The following is a 20,527-nucleotide window of genomic DNA, read 5'->3' as shown; positions in this document are numbered from 1 at the left end:
ATTATTAATGTTTCATTATCATTTATTGTGATGGAGCGTTATGATACAGGTAGTTCTGCACTGCAGAATCTGATTTTACAGACTTGGTGATTGGTTTATTTAATAATTCATAAATTCAAAAAAGAAAATTCTCTAAGGACCTGTACGGCAGTAAAGGGGCAGATTGTCTGTAGTTAATGTCCGGAGGGGGGCAGCAACGTACACAAAGGTTTTAATGTCAACGCAGATTCACCACACGAAGAATCTGTCATCTGTCAAACGTTTGTTAGCTCGCTAATGCTAACTGACTTATTTAGTAGCTGTAGTGACAAGAAGTGACAATAATGGAGCCGGTTTGGTGAGTAATACATTCACTTCAAAGCTTTGCATAATGCCACGGTGGTATAAATATATTTATATATATGTATGTACATATATAACTCAACAAATTAACCTACACGAACTTTGTGCTAGCTGATGTGAGCTAACAGGCTAGTTAGCATTGTGACCGACAGCGAGCCAACCCGTTACCATGGCGATGCTAACCAACCGTCGGCTAACGTACGCTAAGCGTGGCCGTTATTACCGTTATTACCGTTATGTGATAACGTTATTACTCGTAACCGTTTGCTGGTATATATTTAAAACACGAGTCTGTACTCGTGGACTGACTCAACCAAGGCTTTATTAATGAGACAGGAAGTTACTAAACATGTGGCTTTTTTTATCTAATGGAATATTTAGCATTATTTTTTTATATAACTTTTTTTAGCTAAGCTGTGTAAATATCCTGTTTGGACAAGTTAGCTTAGCAACAACGTTACTGTTGGTGTCGACGATTAAATTAGACGTTAGTCTAACGTTACAGTGAGCTTTTATTTTGAAGGTTCAAACGATAAGGTGTGTGTGTGTGTGTGTGTGTGTGTGTGTGTGTGTGTGTGTCTGACCTAATACTGTCATGGACTGGGTTGGTAGGCTCGGTTCCTCCCTTACACAGTTACACAGTTTGAAACGTGTAAATGAGTCATCCTACCTAGCTGCGAGGTCCTTAAAACATTTATTATAAAGACATTTTTATACTTGAAACATCCTGTCAGATCACATGTCACAAAACATATTTCATATATTTTAATCACAGCGTTTTCAAGTTGTAGCTATATATTATAGACCACCTGTTTCCACCTGGAATAACCACATAAAAATTGGCATTATGTGCCTCTCACTCACATGCACAGCTATTGCTTGCTGGATGCTCATCCAGTCGAAAATTATTAATAATAATAATAATTTTTAAATAGTTTCCTCCTGGGATTATTAAAGTATTTCTGATTCTGATTCTGAAATAAATGTGTACAGTATGATTTTTCTTTATGCCAGTCACTGAATGTTTGGTGAGTGAAATTGTAATACCTTTTTATGTAAGTAAAGCAATGTACAGATGTATGTTGTAATATACCAGAGTTGGCAGCTTCTCTATTAATTTCACGTCAAATTACTTTTACACAAACTCAATATTTGTATATTTTGTAAGACAGCAGCACTACACCTGACTCCTCCATGACATAGCCTAATGGTCAGTGACCTATTAACTTCCTCTGTCTTGCATGTTAAAGGAAGCAGAGCAGTGCGGAGAGAGTTATGGATGTATTGGGTCCCTCTAATAGCATGTTGTCTTCTCTTAATTTAAGGGAGGACCCTCCAGTCCCTGAAGCTCCTTTCTTTACCAGAGATCAGTATGACACATATTCCCTTGCGCCTAATATCAGAGAACTGTGGGCCTTTCTCCAAAGGTATTTCAAATGAACATAATAAGTAATACATTCGTTCATTTCTGCTGTATCTTTAGAGGCTGACTAGTAAGTGTTTATCATGATCTGTTCCCCATGATCTGTTCCGAAGTCCTGTAGAGAATACCAACACAGAACAGAAGTGTGATGCCGGGGCTGCAGAAGCCTCCTGCTCTGCCTCCACAAAAGAAGCTGCAGAGTTTAAAGACAACAGTTGCATCAGCAAGGAAGAGTCCCGTCGGGACAGCTGTGATAGCGATGATCAGTGTGCAGACAATTCTGGGGAAGGTACAGAACAATGCGCGGATGCCGAAGAATCAAAAGAAAAGCCCAAGCCGGTTGAGGATGAGCCTGATGCTGCTTATCCTGAACCCAGACTGCCCTACCCTTGTACATCGAGCATGTCCAAAAAAGAGCAGAACATGTATCTTGACATATTGATGAGGAAAAACACAAGGGATCCTCCACAGGTACCAGCATTCTCTCCTGAATAGTATTTTAATCTCTGCCGATCCTTGTTGCATCTAATCTGCACTATGCTCTAATATTTCAGTGGTTAATAAGACGAGTAAACAACGAAGTAATGCAGTTCATGGGATACCTGCAAGATGTGGCCAAAATGTGTGCTGACGACTACAACTTCATATCAAATGCAGCTATGCAATACTCCGAGGTACTGATGCTACAAGTATTGCCTCTGTTAACAGCACTGTGACATGTATGTTCATAAATATAAAAAAAAATGTTCTGATTTGTTTTTCAGGAGTTTTTCAGGGGCTGTTTGATGCACATTAAGACTATTCCTCAGCTCTATCAAATCCACGAGATGACTAGTTTGACAGGAGGAACATTCAACCCAGAGTTGAAGCTGACCTTTGAAAAACAGCTGCTGATCATGGTAATGGACTTTTGAAGGGGCTGCTCTAGTCCCAGACGTGTAGGATTATCATCTCATCTAAATTGATCATAAATGCCATTGTCTGCTTTTCAGCCATTCAACTTGGACATGTGAATTGCAGAATCAGCCTTTTGTTGTCCATATTTGTAACCTTTATTTCTCCAGGGCAATGTGGATATTACAGACCACAAGATGGTGCCTGCTGACACACAGCTTGCATCGGATTATCAGAGTGTTTCATCAGAGAATCCTCCAGCTAAAAAAGCTAAGGACATGCACGCTGTAAGCAATTGTCTCGCTTTTTTAATTACTCCAATAAAGTAAGTCACAAAGATGTTTTACTGCTAGAATGGGATTCATGACCGCAGGTCTATTGTAACTCCATTTCAGCTCTTGCAGTTTTCACAAAAGACACCAGAGGGTGTTCATGTCTTGCTCAGCAAAACCAGTGCTAATTGTGTTTCTGAAAGATGTCAGGTCACGCACACAGTACTACCATAGTCCGGTTAATTGTAAACTTGCATAGTTACATGTGTTGACTGATGTTGTGTGCTGTAACATAGTCTTGTTTTTCTCTACAGACAGTCAGCAGTGATAGCAATGCAGAGAACCTGTGTGCTCGTTATGAGCCTCACGTGTGTCTGACTCGAGATGCCCTTGTCAGGCTGCTAGACAACCATGGCCCTGACTTTGGAGAGCAATGGGAACTACCTGTGTTGGTCAAATTAAACCCAGGAAAAGGTACAGTATCACCATCACTGAGGATGTTTATCTAAGGTTATTTTACGCTTTGCTTCCAACAATTAAAAACATTTTGAGTTGTTGTTCAGCTATGAAATCATAGCAAACATCCAATTTTATCCTATTAAACCCAGATATTAGAATAGATCTTTGGATTCTGAATATTATACTTAGTGATCTACATCTTAAAATATATTTATTTATTTATTTATATTTTATTTTATTTATTTTATTTTTATTTATTTATTTTACCAAAGATTTGCAATGTAGGATAATGACTCCAGAGATTCACATGGCTATATTAATGCCAAAAAAATAATACAAATGGCAGTGTGTTTGTGTGTGTGTATACAGAGAAGTTAGTAAAAACAGAAACCTGCACAAGGAGTAGATTTTAAGAATTTATACATATGACATAGATTTATTACATTCACTGTAAAATAACGAGAGTCATCCAGTTCTGTTTCTGCTTCTTCTGTTGAGATTTCTTTAATCATGTTTGTGAAGAAAATATGGAGCAGTAACGACATCTGAAACACAACACGGTGTGTATTGATGTTGAATGGCCTCATGGTGGCACAGTTTCACACATCCTCTATTTCTTATTTACAGGCAACAGTCAGAAGAAGACTGTGTACATAGACTCACCCCTTCTGAAGACTGAAATGACCGTGAGAGAGAGGAATCATATCTACCACGAGGAGAGTTTAAAGCACTCCATCAAGAAGAATGGAAGTGTAAAAGTGTTCCATGTAATGACAGAGCTTCCTATGAGTAAGCAGCTACGCTCACTGGTATGTGGATTCATAAATAGACATCTTGTGTGGCATCATGTATGTGGTGTTGTTTCATTAAAATAATATTTCTTTGTTTTTTTGTTCCTAAATCAGAAGAGCTCACAAAGAACTGTGGTGCCTTTTGAAAATAGCGGTCTTGATTTCGAGGTGGATCTCACCGACCTGGAGACATTTGGAGAGTCAACGCCCATTAAAACTCCCAAGATGCAGAAGAGACCGAATGAGCAGCAGAATGTGTGTGATGAAAATGAAAACGCAAGTTCTCCGCCTTTAAATGAGACTAAAATGTCCGATGAGCATCTCAGTAGTTCACAAGAAGAGATGGACACCTCATTGACAAATGTGGATGATCCCAGAAGAGAGGAGACGAATCAGCCAGTTTTGAGTGAGACCACTGTACCAAAAACTGAACAAAGGAGACAGGACTGTCCTCAGGAAAGTGATGTAGACCATACTTTTACAGAAGACTCGGATGATGAGAAGCTGGTCATTGATGACTCTGTGATTTCAGCTGCAAAACATCCTAAATCTAAGAACACACCATCCTCCTCAGACCCCCCGATTACCCCTGTATCTGAGTCTGTACCTGTAAATTCAGCGTCATCTTCCCCTCGAAAAGTCGCAAGGCAGCGGCGACAATTAAAAAGAGCAAAGGTACCTGGAGACCAGCTAAGCGAGATCCTGCACATGCAGACAGCCATGTTCAGCTCCGCCAATGACACAGCCAAATCCTCCACCGTATCTCAGGAGATCAACTCACCCACCCGATGTACGGGACCCTCAGTTCACTCCCATCCGATGTCTCTAGTGAAGCCCTGTGTGACTTCATATTTAGAGAGAAACCAGAGCCCCCTTACTCCCCAGAAATCTGCACCAGTGCACAATATCACTATTACAGAGCACAAAAGTTAGTGTTAATTTGATTTTAATTCAGTGGATTTAAGTTGTGTCTATGGGCTTAATTAACACCCACTATGTTATTGCACCCCACGCAGAATTATTGTCAGAAGACCTGCAGGCTGGTGCAGAAGATGAACAAGATTACAAGGCTCCAGAAGAAGGCAACCTCCTCTACAAGCTCTACAGTCTGCAAGATTTGCTGCTCATGGTGCGCAGCTCTATCGCGTTGACCCACACCAGAAAAACTGTCAAAGGCCAAAACCAGGTATACATGCTATCCACTCGCTCCAGAGTTTGATATTTTTTCATATTAAAGCATAAAATTAACAGGCCCATTTCTGTTTCCTGACCCAATAGTGTGTGCCAGTGCACCTCCTGCCCAAGTTGGAGTACCAGTTGTGTTATGGTGTTGAGTGTCTAACTAGCAGTGAGGCTTGCCAGCTGTGGACTGAGACATTGCTCCACTCAAGCAATGTATCCTACACAGGTAAAACTTTCACCACATTGAACTGCAAACCTTTACAGTGAAAATAAAAGAGAGAAAAGCTCCCAAATTGCTCTCAGTCCTAGAGGAATTTGGAATATCCCTTTTAGTCTTTAATTTTTCAACATAATTGCCAAGAAAATAGTCAAAGTAACATTTATGTGGATAAAAAAATGAGAAGTTTCTCTTCTCCTCCCCTCACAGGGTTTAGTAGAATCCACATGGCAGATCCTCCCACAGACCAATGGAATAGTCTTTAGATGACTCACCATCCTGCTGTGACTGTGTAGTGATTGAGTTTACTTTGTTGCCATAACTACAGCCACACATGATTGTGGGGAATTACAAAGAACCCACTATACAGAGCTCAGCTAAATGTTGTTTTGAACTTCAGTTAAATTCCCTTAATTCATATTATCGACTTACATATTGTCGGCTGCTTACCTGTAGTTCAAGATTCATGGAAAGGCATCACCCTTTTTCTGCACCAGGTTCATTGATTTCATCGTTCATTGACTTGTGTAGGTGTTGGCTGGGAATGTATGACATTATCTAGTCGGCATTGTGAATTATTTTCTGTCTAGACCTTTGGCTAAAAAAAACACGTCTAAATTATCCACCTTTGTGGTCTGTTGGCATAATTGACATACTGGGCAGGTTTTATTTTCAGTACAAGCTTGTGTACTAGTTCCTCATAATCAGCTTCACTGCTATAAATAGCTGTGCCAAAAAGTGGATGTAAAGGAGTTTGATCTTTCAGTACAACAAAACGTACATGATGTCTCAGGTTACAGGAAGAGCCAGTGAGAAAATTGGTGATAACATTCAAGCTTTATTGAAGCACTATAGAATATCGGGCATTGTTACACAGCTGATACGGCTTTCTTCTTTCGTGGTTCGCAGATTCGTCATGTGGTTTGTCATGTGGCATTCCGCCAACTGCAGCATATAGTATTTATGGCTGTGGCTGCAGGCTCTAAATCAGTTCATAATTGAAGGAAGGCCCTGTTGAAATAAGCAGGCATTACAAGCTGGAGTGGGAGGCAGGAAAAGGAGATGGGACCAACAAGCATTTCTTACCACCCACTCGAGCTTGTAACAACACTGGCAAATCATCACAGACTAATTACTTTGTAAGCACTAGGAAGGGCATTGATGATGAAGTGAAGCTCTTGATGTGCATGCTCATTAGCTCTTGTTCTTCTCTCAGTGTATCTCTCGCCTTTCCCTTTCTGTCTCTGTAGCTCACATCAATGCGCACACATCAAAAGTAGCTCTGCTGAGGAAGCTGCCTGACAACTGGAAAGAGAACATCTCCTGTGGGTTCAAGTGAGTGTCGTTACAACATATGTGCGCAGACGATCAGGACAAACCTAATCACCACTGTATGATTACGTTACTCAAGAAGCTGTCACCTGGAGGTTCAATCGCTTTATCAATCCACATCTTGTCATCACCTCTGGTTGTGTGATCAGAGTTCATGTTGAAATATAGATCCCTAACTAAGTAGACAAGCCGTAACATGTTGATTTATCTTTTCCATTCGCAGGCCATCCAAGTCACTGAATATACTTCACCACCTACTGAAAAAGCTAACAGGGTAAGTTGTTGAGGACTTTGATTTCCTTTGTTTTGTTTGTAGATTTTAAGTGTTGAGGTCTCGACAGGATGTGATCCACTCGTTTTGCAAATGTATAATCTTGTATGCAATAAAATAGTTTTTGCAGCAAGAATACTGGCTCTGTAATGGGCTGGCTCTGTATTTGATTTTTGTTTTTATGTTTTACATGTAAAACTACTGAACTACATTTGTATGAAGGAGATGGGTTGGATCTTTCGTCGAATTGCCTGTCTTCAAGCTCTGAATTTGATGGAACTATTGTATAGTCGGGTCTGACAGCCTCCGGCTGAAAATATGACGTTAGCCTGTCCTCCTGTTTGTGTTGGAGGTTTACACAATCGATTACTCAACAGCACACAATGGATGTGTCACCTTCTGCTTTCTTAAGCATCTGGTTACCTACATTCCAGTCGTTCAGCCGAAGAAAGAAGTTCCTCAAAATCCTACATGTTTCAGACACACCCTTGATGACTTGATTTGGTTTTGTAGGTTAGAGGAAGGACGGTACCTGATTGCACACAAAGCAGGGGAACCATTTGTGACCTTATTAAAAGTGGCTAATGGGAGTCGGGGCGGGTACAACCTGCAGCAGATCCACAGCTCTGTCCCACGCCCCCCGGCCTCCGGTCTCCTGCCCTGGATACCTGTTGATCCATCTGTGGTCCTGCCCTTCCACCAGAAACATGGCCGTGTCCCCTGCACCTTCCCAATAAAACCGTTTAAAAAGGTTTGTACTTGATTTATGTCACCATAGTTACTGTGTTAATAGATGGCACTGTTAGAAAATATAAAGGCAACTGAGTTCATACCCGGACAAATTATGATGATAAAGTGAAAAGGAACTATTAGGAATTGGTTATTGGCTAATGCCTTGGATGTCCACACCCTTTATTAGATGGACACATAACCACAGGGATTCTCTAAAAGCTAAGATAGATTAAATGCTGTCTTCTATTAAGTTGTGGTGAATGCAAAGCACTTGGTCATATCAGACAGGCTGAACCAGCATACTATTCTGCAAGCACAAGCCCAAAACTAACTATAGAGACAATAGCAAGGATAGCAATATCAACAAGAGCACAGTATGCTTCATTGGTGGTGACCTCAAGACATTCATTGGATGCATGCCTAAAATTCCACACAGCCATGAGACATGAACACATCTATTAACTTGCGAAACAGTGAGGAGACATGTTTAGCTACTAATTTGGATTGCAAACATTTAGAGCTGAACAACAAATAAAAAATATTGTTTGAGGGTGTATTGTATGATGCTACATGGATTCAGCCCCAGTTATTTAAAGATACAAGCTTTTTCTTTCTCTTATCCTACCAGAAAGGGAATACTTGGTCACCGAAGCCCAACAACTGTGGAGGTGGGCAGTCAAAGAACAACTCGAATGCAGGAGGCAAGACAAAGAATAAGAAGAGCCGCGCAGCCAAGCGTAAAAAGTATATTGATAACCTGATTCAGAAGTCTGTTTGAAAAAGTAGTGAGTCGTGTCTATGCAAAGGAAAGGAAAGCTGACAGTCTCTGTGATTTCATTCTGGATATATATTATCCATTAAATATAAATGTTGCTGAAGCACTTTGACAGTATAGAATCTATACGTTTATGGTTGTATTTTCTTCAGAGATATTTTTTTGTATATTTTGTCATTGCTAAAGTGTTGTAAAAACAGATCAACAATAAACTAAGTATTCATATATGTGTGTATGGTTATTGTCTGTAATGGGCACTGTTTATATTCTTTACTGTGTGAAGTCAGGATTGTGTGTGTTTGTGTTTGTGGTAAAACTTGAACAAAGCTTCAAAACTTTGAGCTTGCTTCAGCTTCCAGTGGTTTTCTTGTGTGTCAGGGTGGAGTCATGAGTGCATGGAAAGGGGAGGGTATGAGTCAGGGGAGGTGAAAAGGGAAGTCTTTTTCTGTGTCAGAAAAGTTAAACCTCCACACCCATTCTACTTCAACATTGCCTGAGCAAATCTCTACATCATCTCAACTTTTACAAATTAGGTAAGTTCAGTGTCATGATACTTTTTTTTTTTATTGTAGAATAACTGAATCTGTAATTGATTTTCATACTGCAAGAAGATCTAAGACTGTCAAAACTCCAATTCAGACAACTGAATTTCACACATTTTGTAATCAGCTTGTGCAAATGTGTTTTGTTTAAGAATAGTTTCGTGCTCCCTGGTGTGAGCTCTAACCTGTTTTCTCATGTGCATGTGAATGCACTCAAGTTGTCATACCAGAGTGGAGTACAGTAGCATTTTCCAGGGTGTGTCTCTTAAGGGTTTGGTGTTGAGGATTTGTTTCAGGCTGAACCAGGATTTCAGCCTTAGGGTTAGTGGATTGTCAGGACCATTTAACCATTTTACCAGAAACAACTCTAAATGTGAATATGGTAACAATGAAAACAAAGGAGCAACTATTGGATGAAACTCAATAAAGTCTCTTTCACTGATTCAATATGTACCAGAAGCTGCAGCTGCAATATTTGGTGGCTCCAGTGATTATATATCTTGAGACACAACAAACATGACCTCTGATAGGATTACAGTGAGATTTGATTACATGACTGTTTTGTCACCTTTTCCAGGAAAAATGGCGATGGTATCAGAGTTTCTTGGGCAGCTGTCTCTCAACATCGGGGTAATGTCTTACTTTATTTTGTATGCTAGAAACACTAAAAAATTGTTCATTTTAAGATGGCATCGCTCACACTTTAATTTGCTTTGAATCCTCAGTCCCATGAACCCAAATACCCCACTGTGGTACCTGCTAAAGACTTTGACCCTGGAAGAGATGCTGCCAGGATAGAAACAGCTATCAAAACCAAAGGTAACATACAGGACTTTATCTGTTGCTTAAAAAAGAATTCAGTGCTTGGTTCTGCAACCTCTCTACTGATGAGTATCTGGTTTTTGTGAGTCAGAATCCTGGCTTAAAGTGTTTTGACCATACTGGGATCACCTCCAAGTCTATGCCTCACTGCTGGCAGAGCTCTGTTCTGGACAGTGACTGAGAGCTATTCAGTCTAACTTTTCAGCAGCCCACTATTTCATCATAATGGAGAATATGTTTTTGTGGAGTGATGTTTTTTTTTTTTTACTAATGAGGGTATATGTGTGTGTGTAGGGGGGAGGATACCTTGTGACCACATCATGTGTTAAAGCCAACTAACATTGCTGCCGGGCCCTCTTAGAGCGGTGTTTGTTCTTCAACATGCATTTTGGAGCTGATTCACATTATATTTTCAATGACTCTAAACCTGTTATATGGCATGTAGTCTGCCCTCATTGTTAAAAGTTTTAGAGTCAGAGTAAGAATGTATTTCTGATCAAATTATCTCTGTAAAAGTTGAATATCACTGTCTATTAATAATAAGCTTAACAAATTCATAAATTTCCTTTGGGCCTAAAGATTAAAAGTATCACAGATAATTTTGTCAAAACCAAATATGAGGTACCCTTTGGTGAAGTGTGTGTTAATGTATATATTATACAATACAAAAACATACTTTAGTAGTAAAAGTACAGAAATATTAGCATAAAAATCGACTTAAGTGCCAAAAGTAAAATGTGATTTTTATACGTATTTCACTTTATGTATCACTTTAATATTTCAGCTGATAATAGCAGGAATAAGTTGAACACATTTATATACTTCTGGGTTGCTTAATCAGAAATAATAATATATATAAGATAAAATTATTTGTTGATTTTATTTCTTAAAACTAATCTGAATCTGCAAAATTACTAGTAATATTTATAATATGTTTTATTATTTATTTCAGTAAATATATTTTGTTGTTGAATTGCATCCATTTTGTCTCGCCTGATGTTGAATTTGTGTCTTTTTCATGCTGACATTAGGAGTGGATGAACAGACCATCATTGACGTCCTAACAAAGCGCTCCTACCCACAAAGGAGAGAAATTGCTTTTGAATATGAAAAGAGGGCAAAGAAGGTACGGTAGACCTTGACAGAAAATCCCAAATTCTTCACAGCTCTGATTCTATGGTAGCCTTAACACTGGAAGACACATTCAGTACATTCAGGTAACACAGCTGTATTTCTAGGACATGATCACAGCCCTGAAGGGAGCGCTGTCTGGCTCTCTGGAAACAGTGATCCTTGGACTGATGAAGAGCACAGCCCAGTACGATGCCTCAGAGATCAGAGGATCTATCAAGGTAAAGGACACGGATGGTATCAATGGTACTTCATTTAAAGAGTCACACTGCCCTCTACAGGGAAAATGACAAAACATGCTTTTTTGCTACAACTTGATTTAAATTTTAGTTGTGTATAAAGTATATGAAATATATTTGAAGTGTCATGTTTAAAAAGTAATAAAGACTTGTTTCTCTTTCAGGGCTTAGGAACAGATGAAGAAACACTGATTGAGCTCTTGTGCTCACGCAGCAATGAAGAGCTGCTGGAGATTAAGAAGGTCTATAAGGAGTGTAAGTCCAAAAGATCCCAGTTGTGTTCCATCTATGTTCTTGAAGGAGAAACGTGTAAGAGAATTAAGTGACTAAACTCAAAATATTTTTTCCCACAGTGTTCAAGAAGGACCTGGACAAAGATGTGTCAGGTGACACTTCTGGAAACTTTGCTAAGCTGCTGTTGGCTCTGGTGCAGGTAAGATGTGTTAGCTGTCTGTCTTTATGATTTATGTAACTATAACAATACTGTTAAAACTGACCGAGTCATGTCTTATTTCTGTGCAGACCAAGAGAGCAGACCCATCCGCTGTTGTCGACTATGAAAAGATTGACACTGATGCCAGGGTAAGCTTCTTGTGTTTACTTGGAATATGATATAATATATATATAATATATATATAAATGAATCCATTTAATCCATTTAATTCAGTTTTCAGTGTTTCTGAAATGTAAAATGTTCAATTGTTCTTGATCAGGAAAAGACTTAATGTAAGAAAAGTTGTGTGCTTCAACTCCTTTTAAGATCATTATGGCGAATTTGTTTGGTATTTGATATAGAAGCTGTTTACATATCATCAGATGAACATAATGAACTTGAAGTAAATGAATGCTTCACAAAATAAAATATTACCAAGTCTTTTTTTTTTTTTTTTACATTTAAAATTATAAATAAAAAATACTTATAGGTATTTCGTATTTAAAAGGAGTAACACCGCCTTCACAAAGCCACAAAGTGTCACATATGGGCGTGTTTATTGATATTTCATTGGTTAAATTCAGGCTCTCTATGATGCTGGAATAAAAATAAGAGGAACAGATGTGGCGACCTGGATCTCCATTTTGTCTGAGAGAAGTGTGCCCCACCTGCAAAAAGGTAAGACAGACACCCTGTTTTCTTTTGGTATCATTGTTACATAAGTGTTCTACTTTAATAATTAATAATAATTTTTTAAAAAGTTAATCATTTTTCTTTGCTTGTTAGTGTTTCAGAGGTACAAGAGTTACAGCCCCTACGACATGCAGGAGAGCATTGTGAAGGAAGTCAAAGGAGACCTGCAGAAGTCCTTTCTGGTGCTAGGTACATATATATTTTATCAATAATTCATATTACTAATGCAAATAGTTACTATGACCAATTCATTATCTGAAGCAAATATTCACTCTGTAGGCCAGGTGTGGCTTTACTGTCAAATATAAGATGTGTTATTGTGGATATGTATTCTTCTTTTTCTTTGTTCCAGTTCAGTGCTTTGAAAACAAACAGCTGTACTTTGCCAAAAGACTGAATGAAGCCATGAAGGTAGTTACAGTGCTGCTCTCTTTCTTCATGTTGAAATGTGGCTATTTTGAGGGCCAGACTGTATTTTTCTTTTTTCTTTTTTCTTTTTCTTTCTTTTTTTTTTCTTTTTTTTTTAGAACAGATGTAAGAAGTACATCTGCTTGTGAAAGTGCTATTTTGCTGCAGGAACACAGAATCCAAAGTTAGCAAAAGTTATCTTACAACAGTGTTGCATCAGCTGCTGTAGTTAAGTTTAGAGCATGTACAACTTAAGTAAGTGCTGACTTATGCTTGTCTGCTCAGAGTAAAGGAGCCAAAGAGAAGATGGTGACCAGAATTATTGTGTCACGCTGCGAGGTGGACCTGAAGAAGATCTGTTCTGAATACAAGTCCAACTTTGGACAGTCTCTGCAAAAGACCATTCTGGTAAGTGATTCATACACCCCCGCCTCTGGCCTATTACTGATTTACAGTAAGGCCTGTTCTGTCATGCAGCCCCCTCTAATCTGCGCTGTTTCTGCAGGAACACACCAAGGGAGACTACCAGAAGGTGCTGCTCAGCCTGTGCGGACCAGAGGAATAAAAATGAATCAATGATGCAATGGAAAGGTGGGCTTTTGAAAATCACAGTCGGAACAAACACTGCAGCAAAATCCCATCAGCTTTATTCCGCACACACATTTGAATGCAACATTCAAGGATATCTTTTTTTAAACATGAAGACATGAATCTGTATTACAATTTACTTTTGTTATACCGAAACGGCAATAAAGTTGCTTTGTTGGAGTTTGGTTTTTGATTTTCCTTGCAACCCACCTAGTGTGCTCTTACTTGTCGTTTACTTAGAGAACCATTAGAGGGCGGTATAGTAACATTAAAAGCAACTGTAGACTCCAGCTCCTCAGTGTCTCTGGGCCTTATAATAGCTGATACCTGCAGAAGAAATGCACACTTGTTAAATTTAAATATCTTAAAACTATTTGACAGTTTTTATATTCCATTATCGGAATTTTTGCTGAATTATTTGCAGTAGTAAATGAAGTGAAAATAAATGAAAACATCTATACTGGTGACATATTTTATTTGCATGTGGTGTAAGTGATGCAAGCCTGTTTTGCAGCTTTTGAAAATTTAAAAAATCGTAATTAAAATTCTTCATGTTTAAATCCCAAACTTCAAGTGCACTGTTTGCAAATGTGTCGATAAATGCCTTCATGAAAGCACACTGAGCCGTACGGCATCTTTTCACGCAAAGAATTACAAGAAATCTTCCTCATTTTCCACTATGAGGTTCCATCAAGATGATTTAATCATTAGTGTGTTTTTCTGTGTTTGTTTGGTGCTAATATTTTAATTAAAAATGTTAATTTTACCTCTGGCAAAGATGATTTGCATACCACTAAACAAGCGTCTATACAGTGTGTTTCTGCTGTTTAGTTTGTGGTCTCTCAGGATGAAATAACCACCACAGCGTTGTCAAGGCATTTCTACTGAAGTATAAGAAAAAATGGCCCCAAAAGGCAAGATCAGTACTGCTGAACACAGCGATGAGGAAAAGGATGTGAGGGGAAGCGCACGGACTTAATAATCTAATGAAAACAAAGTGGTGTACTGTGGCTCAAATATGATAGAAGATCATCTATTATTGTGAGAGAAATTGCCTGATAAAATAATGCTTCTGTCCAATATTTTCACTGGTTGAGTAGCTGAGGAGAGAAACGGCTTCAAATTTTAACAAGGCGCTGGATTTATGATCATTTTGTAATAATATTGATGAGAACATTAGCCCTTTGTGATGGTTTATGTTTATAGGCAATAAAAAAATAAAATATAGTGTAAAGTAAGGTAAAACAGTATTTTGCAAAGCAGGGATGGAGATTTATGTATAAATATGGTGACAGATTAATCTCTGCATCATAAAGAGGAAAGTACCACCATATTTTTCTTTTTTCTTTTTTTTTTTTTATATGGATGTACAACATGCTGTTCTGTTCAAGGCCAGCCCGTAGGGACCTCCAGCAAACCCAAGGGGAACTCTCTTCTCAATTGAAACGATGCAATTTACTGTCCCAAACGCTGGCACTTCATCATTCAGAGGACTTTAACCCCATGAATGTCAAACACAGAGCATGCTGGGAAGGAGATGGAATACATTGCATTACCATAACAACTAGAGCCAAATGACAAGCACTCTGAAGCCTAAAAGGTGAAGAATAATACCACATAATCACCCAATAACATTTGAAATTGAGGAGAGATTTCTGATCACTTAATGTTTTCGATAATCTAAGATTGCCAGTAAGGGAGTAGTGACCATTACCAGCTGTCAGGTTGCTGAATTTTAGTGGTTTTATCCTTAAAGGTCAGATTGTTCCTTATTCTAATACTTGTCCCAGTTAGATCGAACATGTGGAAAGCCCACCCCCTTCACCTCAGAGACAAAGCTCAGGCAGCGCTGCAGGCGTCCAGCAACATTAAAGTTTCACAGTACAGCTGTGTAGCTGCTGCCGGCCCGCCAGACATACCAACTGCACATCGGGAAGGTATTAGTTTGTGCTTTTTATTAATTCATTGCATTGAACATAACTTGCAACTTTAGACAACCGACAGCTCCTTCACGTTTCCTCTCATCTTTCTCTCCTTGACACTATCTGAACCCCGGCACAGCATTTCTGTGCAGAAGCACCAAAGGGTGTTTAATTATAGAGTAGTAGGCCACCAAGGTCTACTTTTAATTGTGTGCATCTGTGTGTGTTTGTGTGTGTGTGTGTGTGTTTGCCTGCAGCTCTATAGGTCGCAAGCATACTCTAAATGAGAACTCCTACAGGCTAAGCTGGAGGACCCTCTCCCTCAACACAGCTGAGAGAGCCAGAGTTTGATTAATATTTTCTTAATTATCATTATTTAATTCAGCAAAACCACAGCTTCTTCGGTGAAGGCGTAGCCTTTGTCTCTGTGATTGCTGAATATCCTGCACGTATATGGTAAATAAGAGGTTGTGTCTTACGTTACTGCCCCAGGGGAGAGTTGGCACCACACTGAAGGACATCTCCTTCTAAAGAATAACACTCTGCTGATGTTTCTCTGCTCCAGACCTCAGAGCCGGATCCTCCGCCTCTGGCATCGTCAGGCTCGCTTCCTTTTATGAGGCTCAAACTAAGACAACAGCACAGGCAGAAGAGTGCTGTGCACTCGTCATGCCATCAGGCTGCCTCCTTTGTACAGTAGACTGGTAATTGAAACAACATAAGAAAAGCAGAATAAGGCCTGTCTCCTCATGGGTTCTGGCTGCAGTCAGTCCATCTGCAGACCAAAAAAAAAAAAAAAAAAGACATATTGAGAAGTTTATAAAAGAGCTTTGTGTACACGCAACACAATTTATGTCTTTGAAGAGTTCAGCTTCTGTCATCTTGAAGCCAAAAAGGATTTTCAAGAAGATTCTACTTGATGTGATGCACGCTATGAATCTGTTGCTTCAGTTCAGCCTGTTTGATTCAGAGTGAAAACACAAGGTGTATTTTCCTTAATAAAAGAAGAAGATAACGTCCTATTATTAATTGTGCATTAAATCAATCATGTTTGATATTACTCACAATCCAGCTTGCCTGCAGACATAAGCAGACTTTTGTATAGTTTATCCGATCAGCAGTATTTGATGCTCAGGGCTGGACTCGATGCTGACTTTTCTCTTTGCTTGTAGCTTCCTCTCTATTGCCATGTGCTGAATGAATGAGAATACCCTCTGGCTGGTTAACCTACACGCTTTCTATCTATATCCACTGTTTCCCATCTTTCAGTCAGCCCATAGAGACAGCCCTCTTCCCTTGTATCTATTCTGTCACTCGCCGCTCTGCCGTCCAAAAGGGAATTTTCTGACAAAGAATTTGCTTGCAAAGATTGTTGCGATCGACTTGGTTTAATGAAGTGTCTGACAAAGATTACAGACAAACAGCGTTTTTCTGTACTATATCATACGGGATGCATGTATGCATACTGTGTGTGTACAGTTTAATCTTTTGATGGGTTTGCGTGGCCTCCAGCCAGATGCACTAATGATAATTTTCTGTGAAGTGGTTGTAATGGTCTGGCCCCAGCGTCAGCAGCTCCTTGGATGTTTGCACATGCCACTGGATCAGTTTGGGGTGTGTGTACTTTGCAGCGATGGTGATAATATACCAAGAACTGCAAGGATAAGGACAGTCTTTATCAGGGTTGGCATATTAATGTTTATTTACACCGTGGCTAATAAGATGTGTGCTCCACAGCAAGGTGAGACAGAATGATGGTGGGTAATTAAACTGCTTTGCTTTAGATTCATCCATTATCCATACTCAAGCCTGCATACATAATGTAATAATGTAAAATAAGGCTTGTTGCAGCGGCGGGTGAGGTGACCATTCAGAGGTGTTCTCATCCCCGGAACACAGCGTAAATCAATACAGCGTGTCAGTGCAGACAACTATATAAAGATCGGTGTGATAAATTTGGGAATTGTCAAAATATGTATTCAGAAGCAAGTGAGATATGACCCTTTACATAATGCAATTTTGCAAGAACACAAACACACTGACAAGACTCATTTGTGTTTCAGCATTCGGCTTTCAGCCTCTAACCTGTTGGAGGTTCGGGATTGACTGAGTGGATCTCTAATCCATATTGTCATGATGCTTAATCCCATCGACTGAAGGCAGGCCCTGTCACCAATGTCCTTGTCAGACTGGCCACTGGACCCTATGCACACACACACGCACACACACACACACACACACAAACAGAGCCTCACCTTCATGCAAGAGATTGAAATCAGCTAGGCAGACACTCAAGCATGAACCAAATGTCAGCGGCAAGCCACAGGGAGAGAAGAGGAGCCCATGTTAATTATTACAGAGAGAAATCATACTATTTCACCTGCAAGACATGCTATCCAGGATATCTGTGGATCATGAAGTCATTTTCTTTTTTTCCCTCCTGGGATAAACCAAGAGGAGACACAATTTCAATGAGTAGGTCTTTAAAAGCAGTGATTAACTTTGTGATGGATGTGTTTTTTTCCCCCTGCAAGCTTTTGCTTATCACTTTATGGAACTGTGCTGTGTGTACTTCTCTGAAGTGAATTTTAACGATATTATACAGGGGGGAGAAAAAAAAGGAGAGTAAATCCATCGAAAGAACAGCAAGTTAGAGAAAACTGCAGAGTTCTTTTGTTCATCAAAATGTCATGGAATTACAGATATTGTTTGAAGCCAGACTGTGAAGCTGTGCCTCCACTGACAGGAGCATTGCATGCAAAGTTTTGGAAAGGTGTCTACAAATTTCTTTCCCCCTGCAATGCTCTCATTTGATTTGGAACGTGTAGAGACGGAAAAAAAAAGAAAAGAAAGAAGAAAAAACTGCTTTCTTTTTCTGACAACACGTTTCCCATGTGACACTTAACCTTTGGAGATTTCCCATTCTCTCTGATCATTCACTGTTTGGTTCATGTTAATTAACCCTGGGGCACAGCGGAGAGTTGCAGGCTTTGAAGAAGAAGAGAAAGAGAGAGAGAGAGAGAGAGAGAGAGAGAGAGAGAGAGAGAGAGAAACAGAAGCAAGGAGTAAAAGGAAAAATTGTGTTGTCTTCTGTTTCTTTATGGCAATTCATTTCCCTATCCGTGTGAGAGTCTTAGTGGTGCCAGCGAGGATAGTGAGTGACGTGGGTGTTGGAAAGGATGAAGCATGGTTTGTGTCCCTGTCACCGTTCATCCTTCTCTCCCTGTGAGGAAGTTGGCCAGACCAGCCTGACCTCCCTCAGGTGGCCATGGATATGGAAATCAGTTCAAAAATAGAACACAAGATGGTTTTCATAGCCTTCAGCTTCGCCGAAAAAGAAAGAAAGAAGGATTTTTGTCTATTTCTTTTCATTTCTTTTTGGCTCCTGGCAGAAATGGTCTTTTCTATACTTGTTTGAAATACACAAAGCACAGTTTCTTGGTGAAAAGTGCCACTGGTGGCAAGCAGAGCAATATTGCCTGAGCCCAAAGAATATGCTGTGCATGTGAAATTATTTTGTTAACCATTTCACTACTCCTGGTCTCGTCTTTTGGTGCTATGGCTCAAAGTAAAGACTGTACGGCAGGGTCTAACCTCTGGCCTTTACCTCACCTGTCATCAGCAATTGTAGATGCAGCTAAAAATACACTATCCACCACAGTCAGGTGACATACACTACATTTACTCTGTTACCTTGAACTTTTTTTTTCTCTCTCTCTCTCTCTCTCTCTCAAAAGCACCCTTTCTTAAAGAGGCAATGGGTTGAAATCCACCACTCCAACAACAGTGGAAATATTCATGAGGAAAATCCGCTGGAGAAGACGAGCCGCAGCACAACCAGAGGCTTTATTCTCCAGGTTCTCGGGGCAAATCTGTTCCTGTGCTTCTATCTGACGCTTGTCTAAAGCACATAAAGACAAAGACAGGAAGTATGATTAGCCATGGAGAATAGTAGTGCAGCGCTCCCTCCAGGATAAGTCTTGAGGTGGGACTGATCAAAGCTATGCCCAGAGACAGAGGGAGACTGAACCAGCACTTTTTTTCAATGGCTATCTCTGCCTTAAGACAGGGGAGGGAGGAGAAGGAGGGGTTTCTATACATATTTCCCTTTCAACGCCTTTGTCGGAAAGTTGTTAATATTTTGTTACAGAACAATAGGTTCAACAATACTGTAAACCTTTTCATTGTTAGACTGTAAACTATAACTGTCAGTGTTATAGTTTCTGAAAGGCTCATAAATGAGATGTTGGCAAGAAATGTTATATGATTAAAACTCTATAATCTTGATGTCGTTATATAGTGAGAGAAGTACTTAGAAACAGGATTCCTGTGAAGGAATTCTTCTTTTGGCTTTTGTATTTTAGATTGTTGTTTTTTTTGTTGTAAATACCGTGATGGTTTAAATCACAGTAAATGTCTGCAATCTATCACAATAACCAATCTAGTTTATTGTGTCTCTCTTTATCGTTCTCTTTTGCTTTCCGGTTGGTGCTGCTTTAAAATACAGACTAAGAAATGTCACATGTGCCAACTTTACTGGCTGCATGTCCTTTCAAGTACACCCAGCGTCTTTTAGTCAAGGAGAAAAAAGAGATGCAGGTATATTCAGTCGGCCTCGGGGTTTGTCACTGGAAGTACGAGGCGCTGGCTGATAATTGAGACGGACACAGTGTGATGAGAGGCCTTCATTATAGATATGTTTAAAGGGGAGTAGACCTCTGTGAGACTGGTTATATTCAAAGGACGCCTTTGATACCCGGGCCTCAAACACTTATAGGTGTTGTAATGATGGCTGCATGCTGCTTTGGATTTCATTGTTTTTTTTTTCTGTTGGAAGTTTCTCCACTATCTTCATCAATATTTAATTTTTCTGTATGCCAAGACCCTGAATGCTTATATACATCTTCATGCATGTGTACACTTTCTGTTTATTTTCCTACATACTGTATATGTTAGTTAACATGTAAATGATCTTTTTATGTTATAACTTAGCCAAAAATATTTTTATTGAAGTGATTATTTTTGTTCATTTACAAACTGAAGCTTCACTTTGTTCCAG

The 20,527-nt window shown here is 39.4% G+C and overlaps 2 protein-coding genes across 3 annotated transcripts; both read left to right on the top strand.

Moving 5' to 3' along the window:
* Positions 1-38: 38 nt before the first annotated feature.
* ice2 (interactor of little elongator complex ELL subunit 2) lies at positions 39-8,914 on the top strand. Of its 2 annotated transcripts, none has more exons than XM_019272278.2 (15): positions 39-337; positions 1,668-1,769; positions 1,879-2,236; positions 2,320-2,439; positions 2,530-2,664; positions 2,830-2,946; positions 3,246-3,405; positions 4,018-4,199; positions 4,299-5,109; positions 5,198-5,367; positions 5,460-5,589; positions 6,831-6,915; positions 7,136-7,186; positions 7,697-7,934; positions 8,544-8,914. In XM_019272278.2, exons 1-15 carry the CDS (start codon positions 324-326, stop codon positions 8,691-8,693), a joined length of 2,823 nt encoding a protein of 940 aa, XP_019127823.1. In that variant the 5' UTR covers positions 39-323; the 3' UTR covers positions 8,694-8,914. The 2 variants fall into 2 exon arrangements, with proteins under 2 accessions (XP_019127823.1, XP_019127822.1); XM_019272277.2 differs by having other exon boundaries at positions 4,296-5,109.
* A 164-nt stretch (positions 8,915-9,078) lies between these two features.
* LOC104917853 (annexin A2) lies at positions 9,079-13,726 on the top strand. Its single transcript, XM_010729420.3, has 13 exons — positions 9,079-9,223; positions 9,810-9,862; positions 9,958-10,051; positions 11,086-11,180; positions 11,293-11,406; positions 11,589-11,679; positions 11,778-11,857; positions 11,947-12,006; positions 12,442-12,535; positions 12,644-12,739; positions 12,903-12,961; positions 13,244-13,366; positions 13,464-13,726. The coding sequence occupies exons 2-13, from the start codon at positions 9,815-9,817 to the stop codon at positions 13,521-13,523; spliced, it is 1,014 nt and encodes a 337-aa protein (XP_010727722.1). The 5' UTR covers positions 9,079-9,223; positions 9,810-9,814; the 3' UTR covers positions 13,524-13,726.
* The last annotated feature ends 6,801 nt before the right edge of the window (positions 13,727-20,527 follow it).

The sequence above is a fragment of the Larimichthys crocea genome, chromosome XXI (genome assembly GCF_000972845.2).
Source record: "Larimichthys crocea isolate SSNF chromosome XXI, L_crocea_2.0, whole genome shotgun sequence".
Taxonomy (NCBI): domain Eukaryota; kingdom Metazoa; phylum Chordata; class Actinopteri; family Sciaenidae; genus Larimichthys; species Larimichthys crocea.
The sequence above is the reverse complement of the archived record's forward strand: the minus strand, read 5'-3'. Positions and strand labels throughout refer to the sequence as shown.

Excerpts from the sequence above, each read along its gene's own strand:
- ice2 (XM_019272277.2), top strand. Across the intron at positions 2,665-2,829 it reads AAAAACAGCTGCTGATCATG|GGCAATGTGGATATTACAGA; the intron begins GTAATGGACTTT and ends TTATTTCTCCAG. Across the intron at positions 7,935-8,543 it reads CAATAAAACCGTTTAAAAAG|AAAGGGAATACTTGGTCACC; the intron begins GTTTGTACTTGA and ends TTATCCTACCAG.
- LOC104917853 (XM_010729420.3), top strand. The coding sequence starts at position 9,815 with ATGGCGATGGTATCAGAGTTTCTTGGGCAGCTGTCTCTCAACATCGGG. Across the intron at positions 11,680-11,777 it reads TAAGAAGGTCTATAAGGAGT|TGTTCAAGAAGGACCTGGAC; the intron begins GTAAGTCCAAAA and ends TTTTTCCCACAG. Across the intron at positions 11,858-11,946 it reads TGCTGTTGGCTCTGGTGCAG|ACCAAGAGAGCAGACCCATC; the intron begins GTAAGATGTGTT and ends ATTTCTGTGCAG.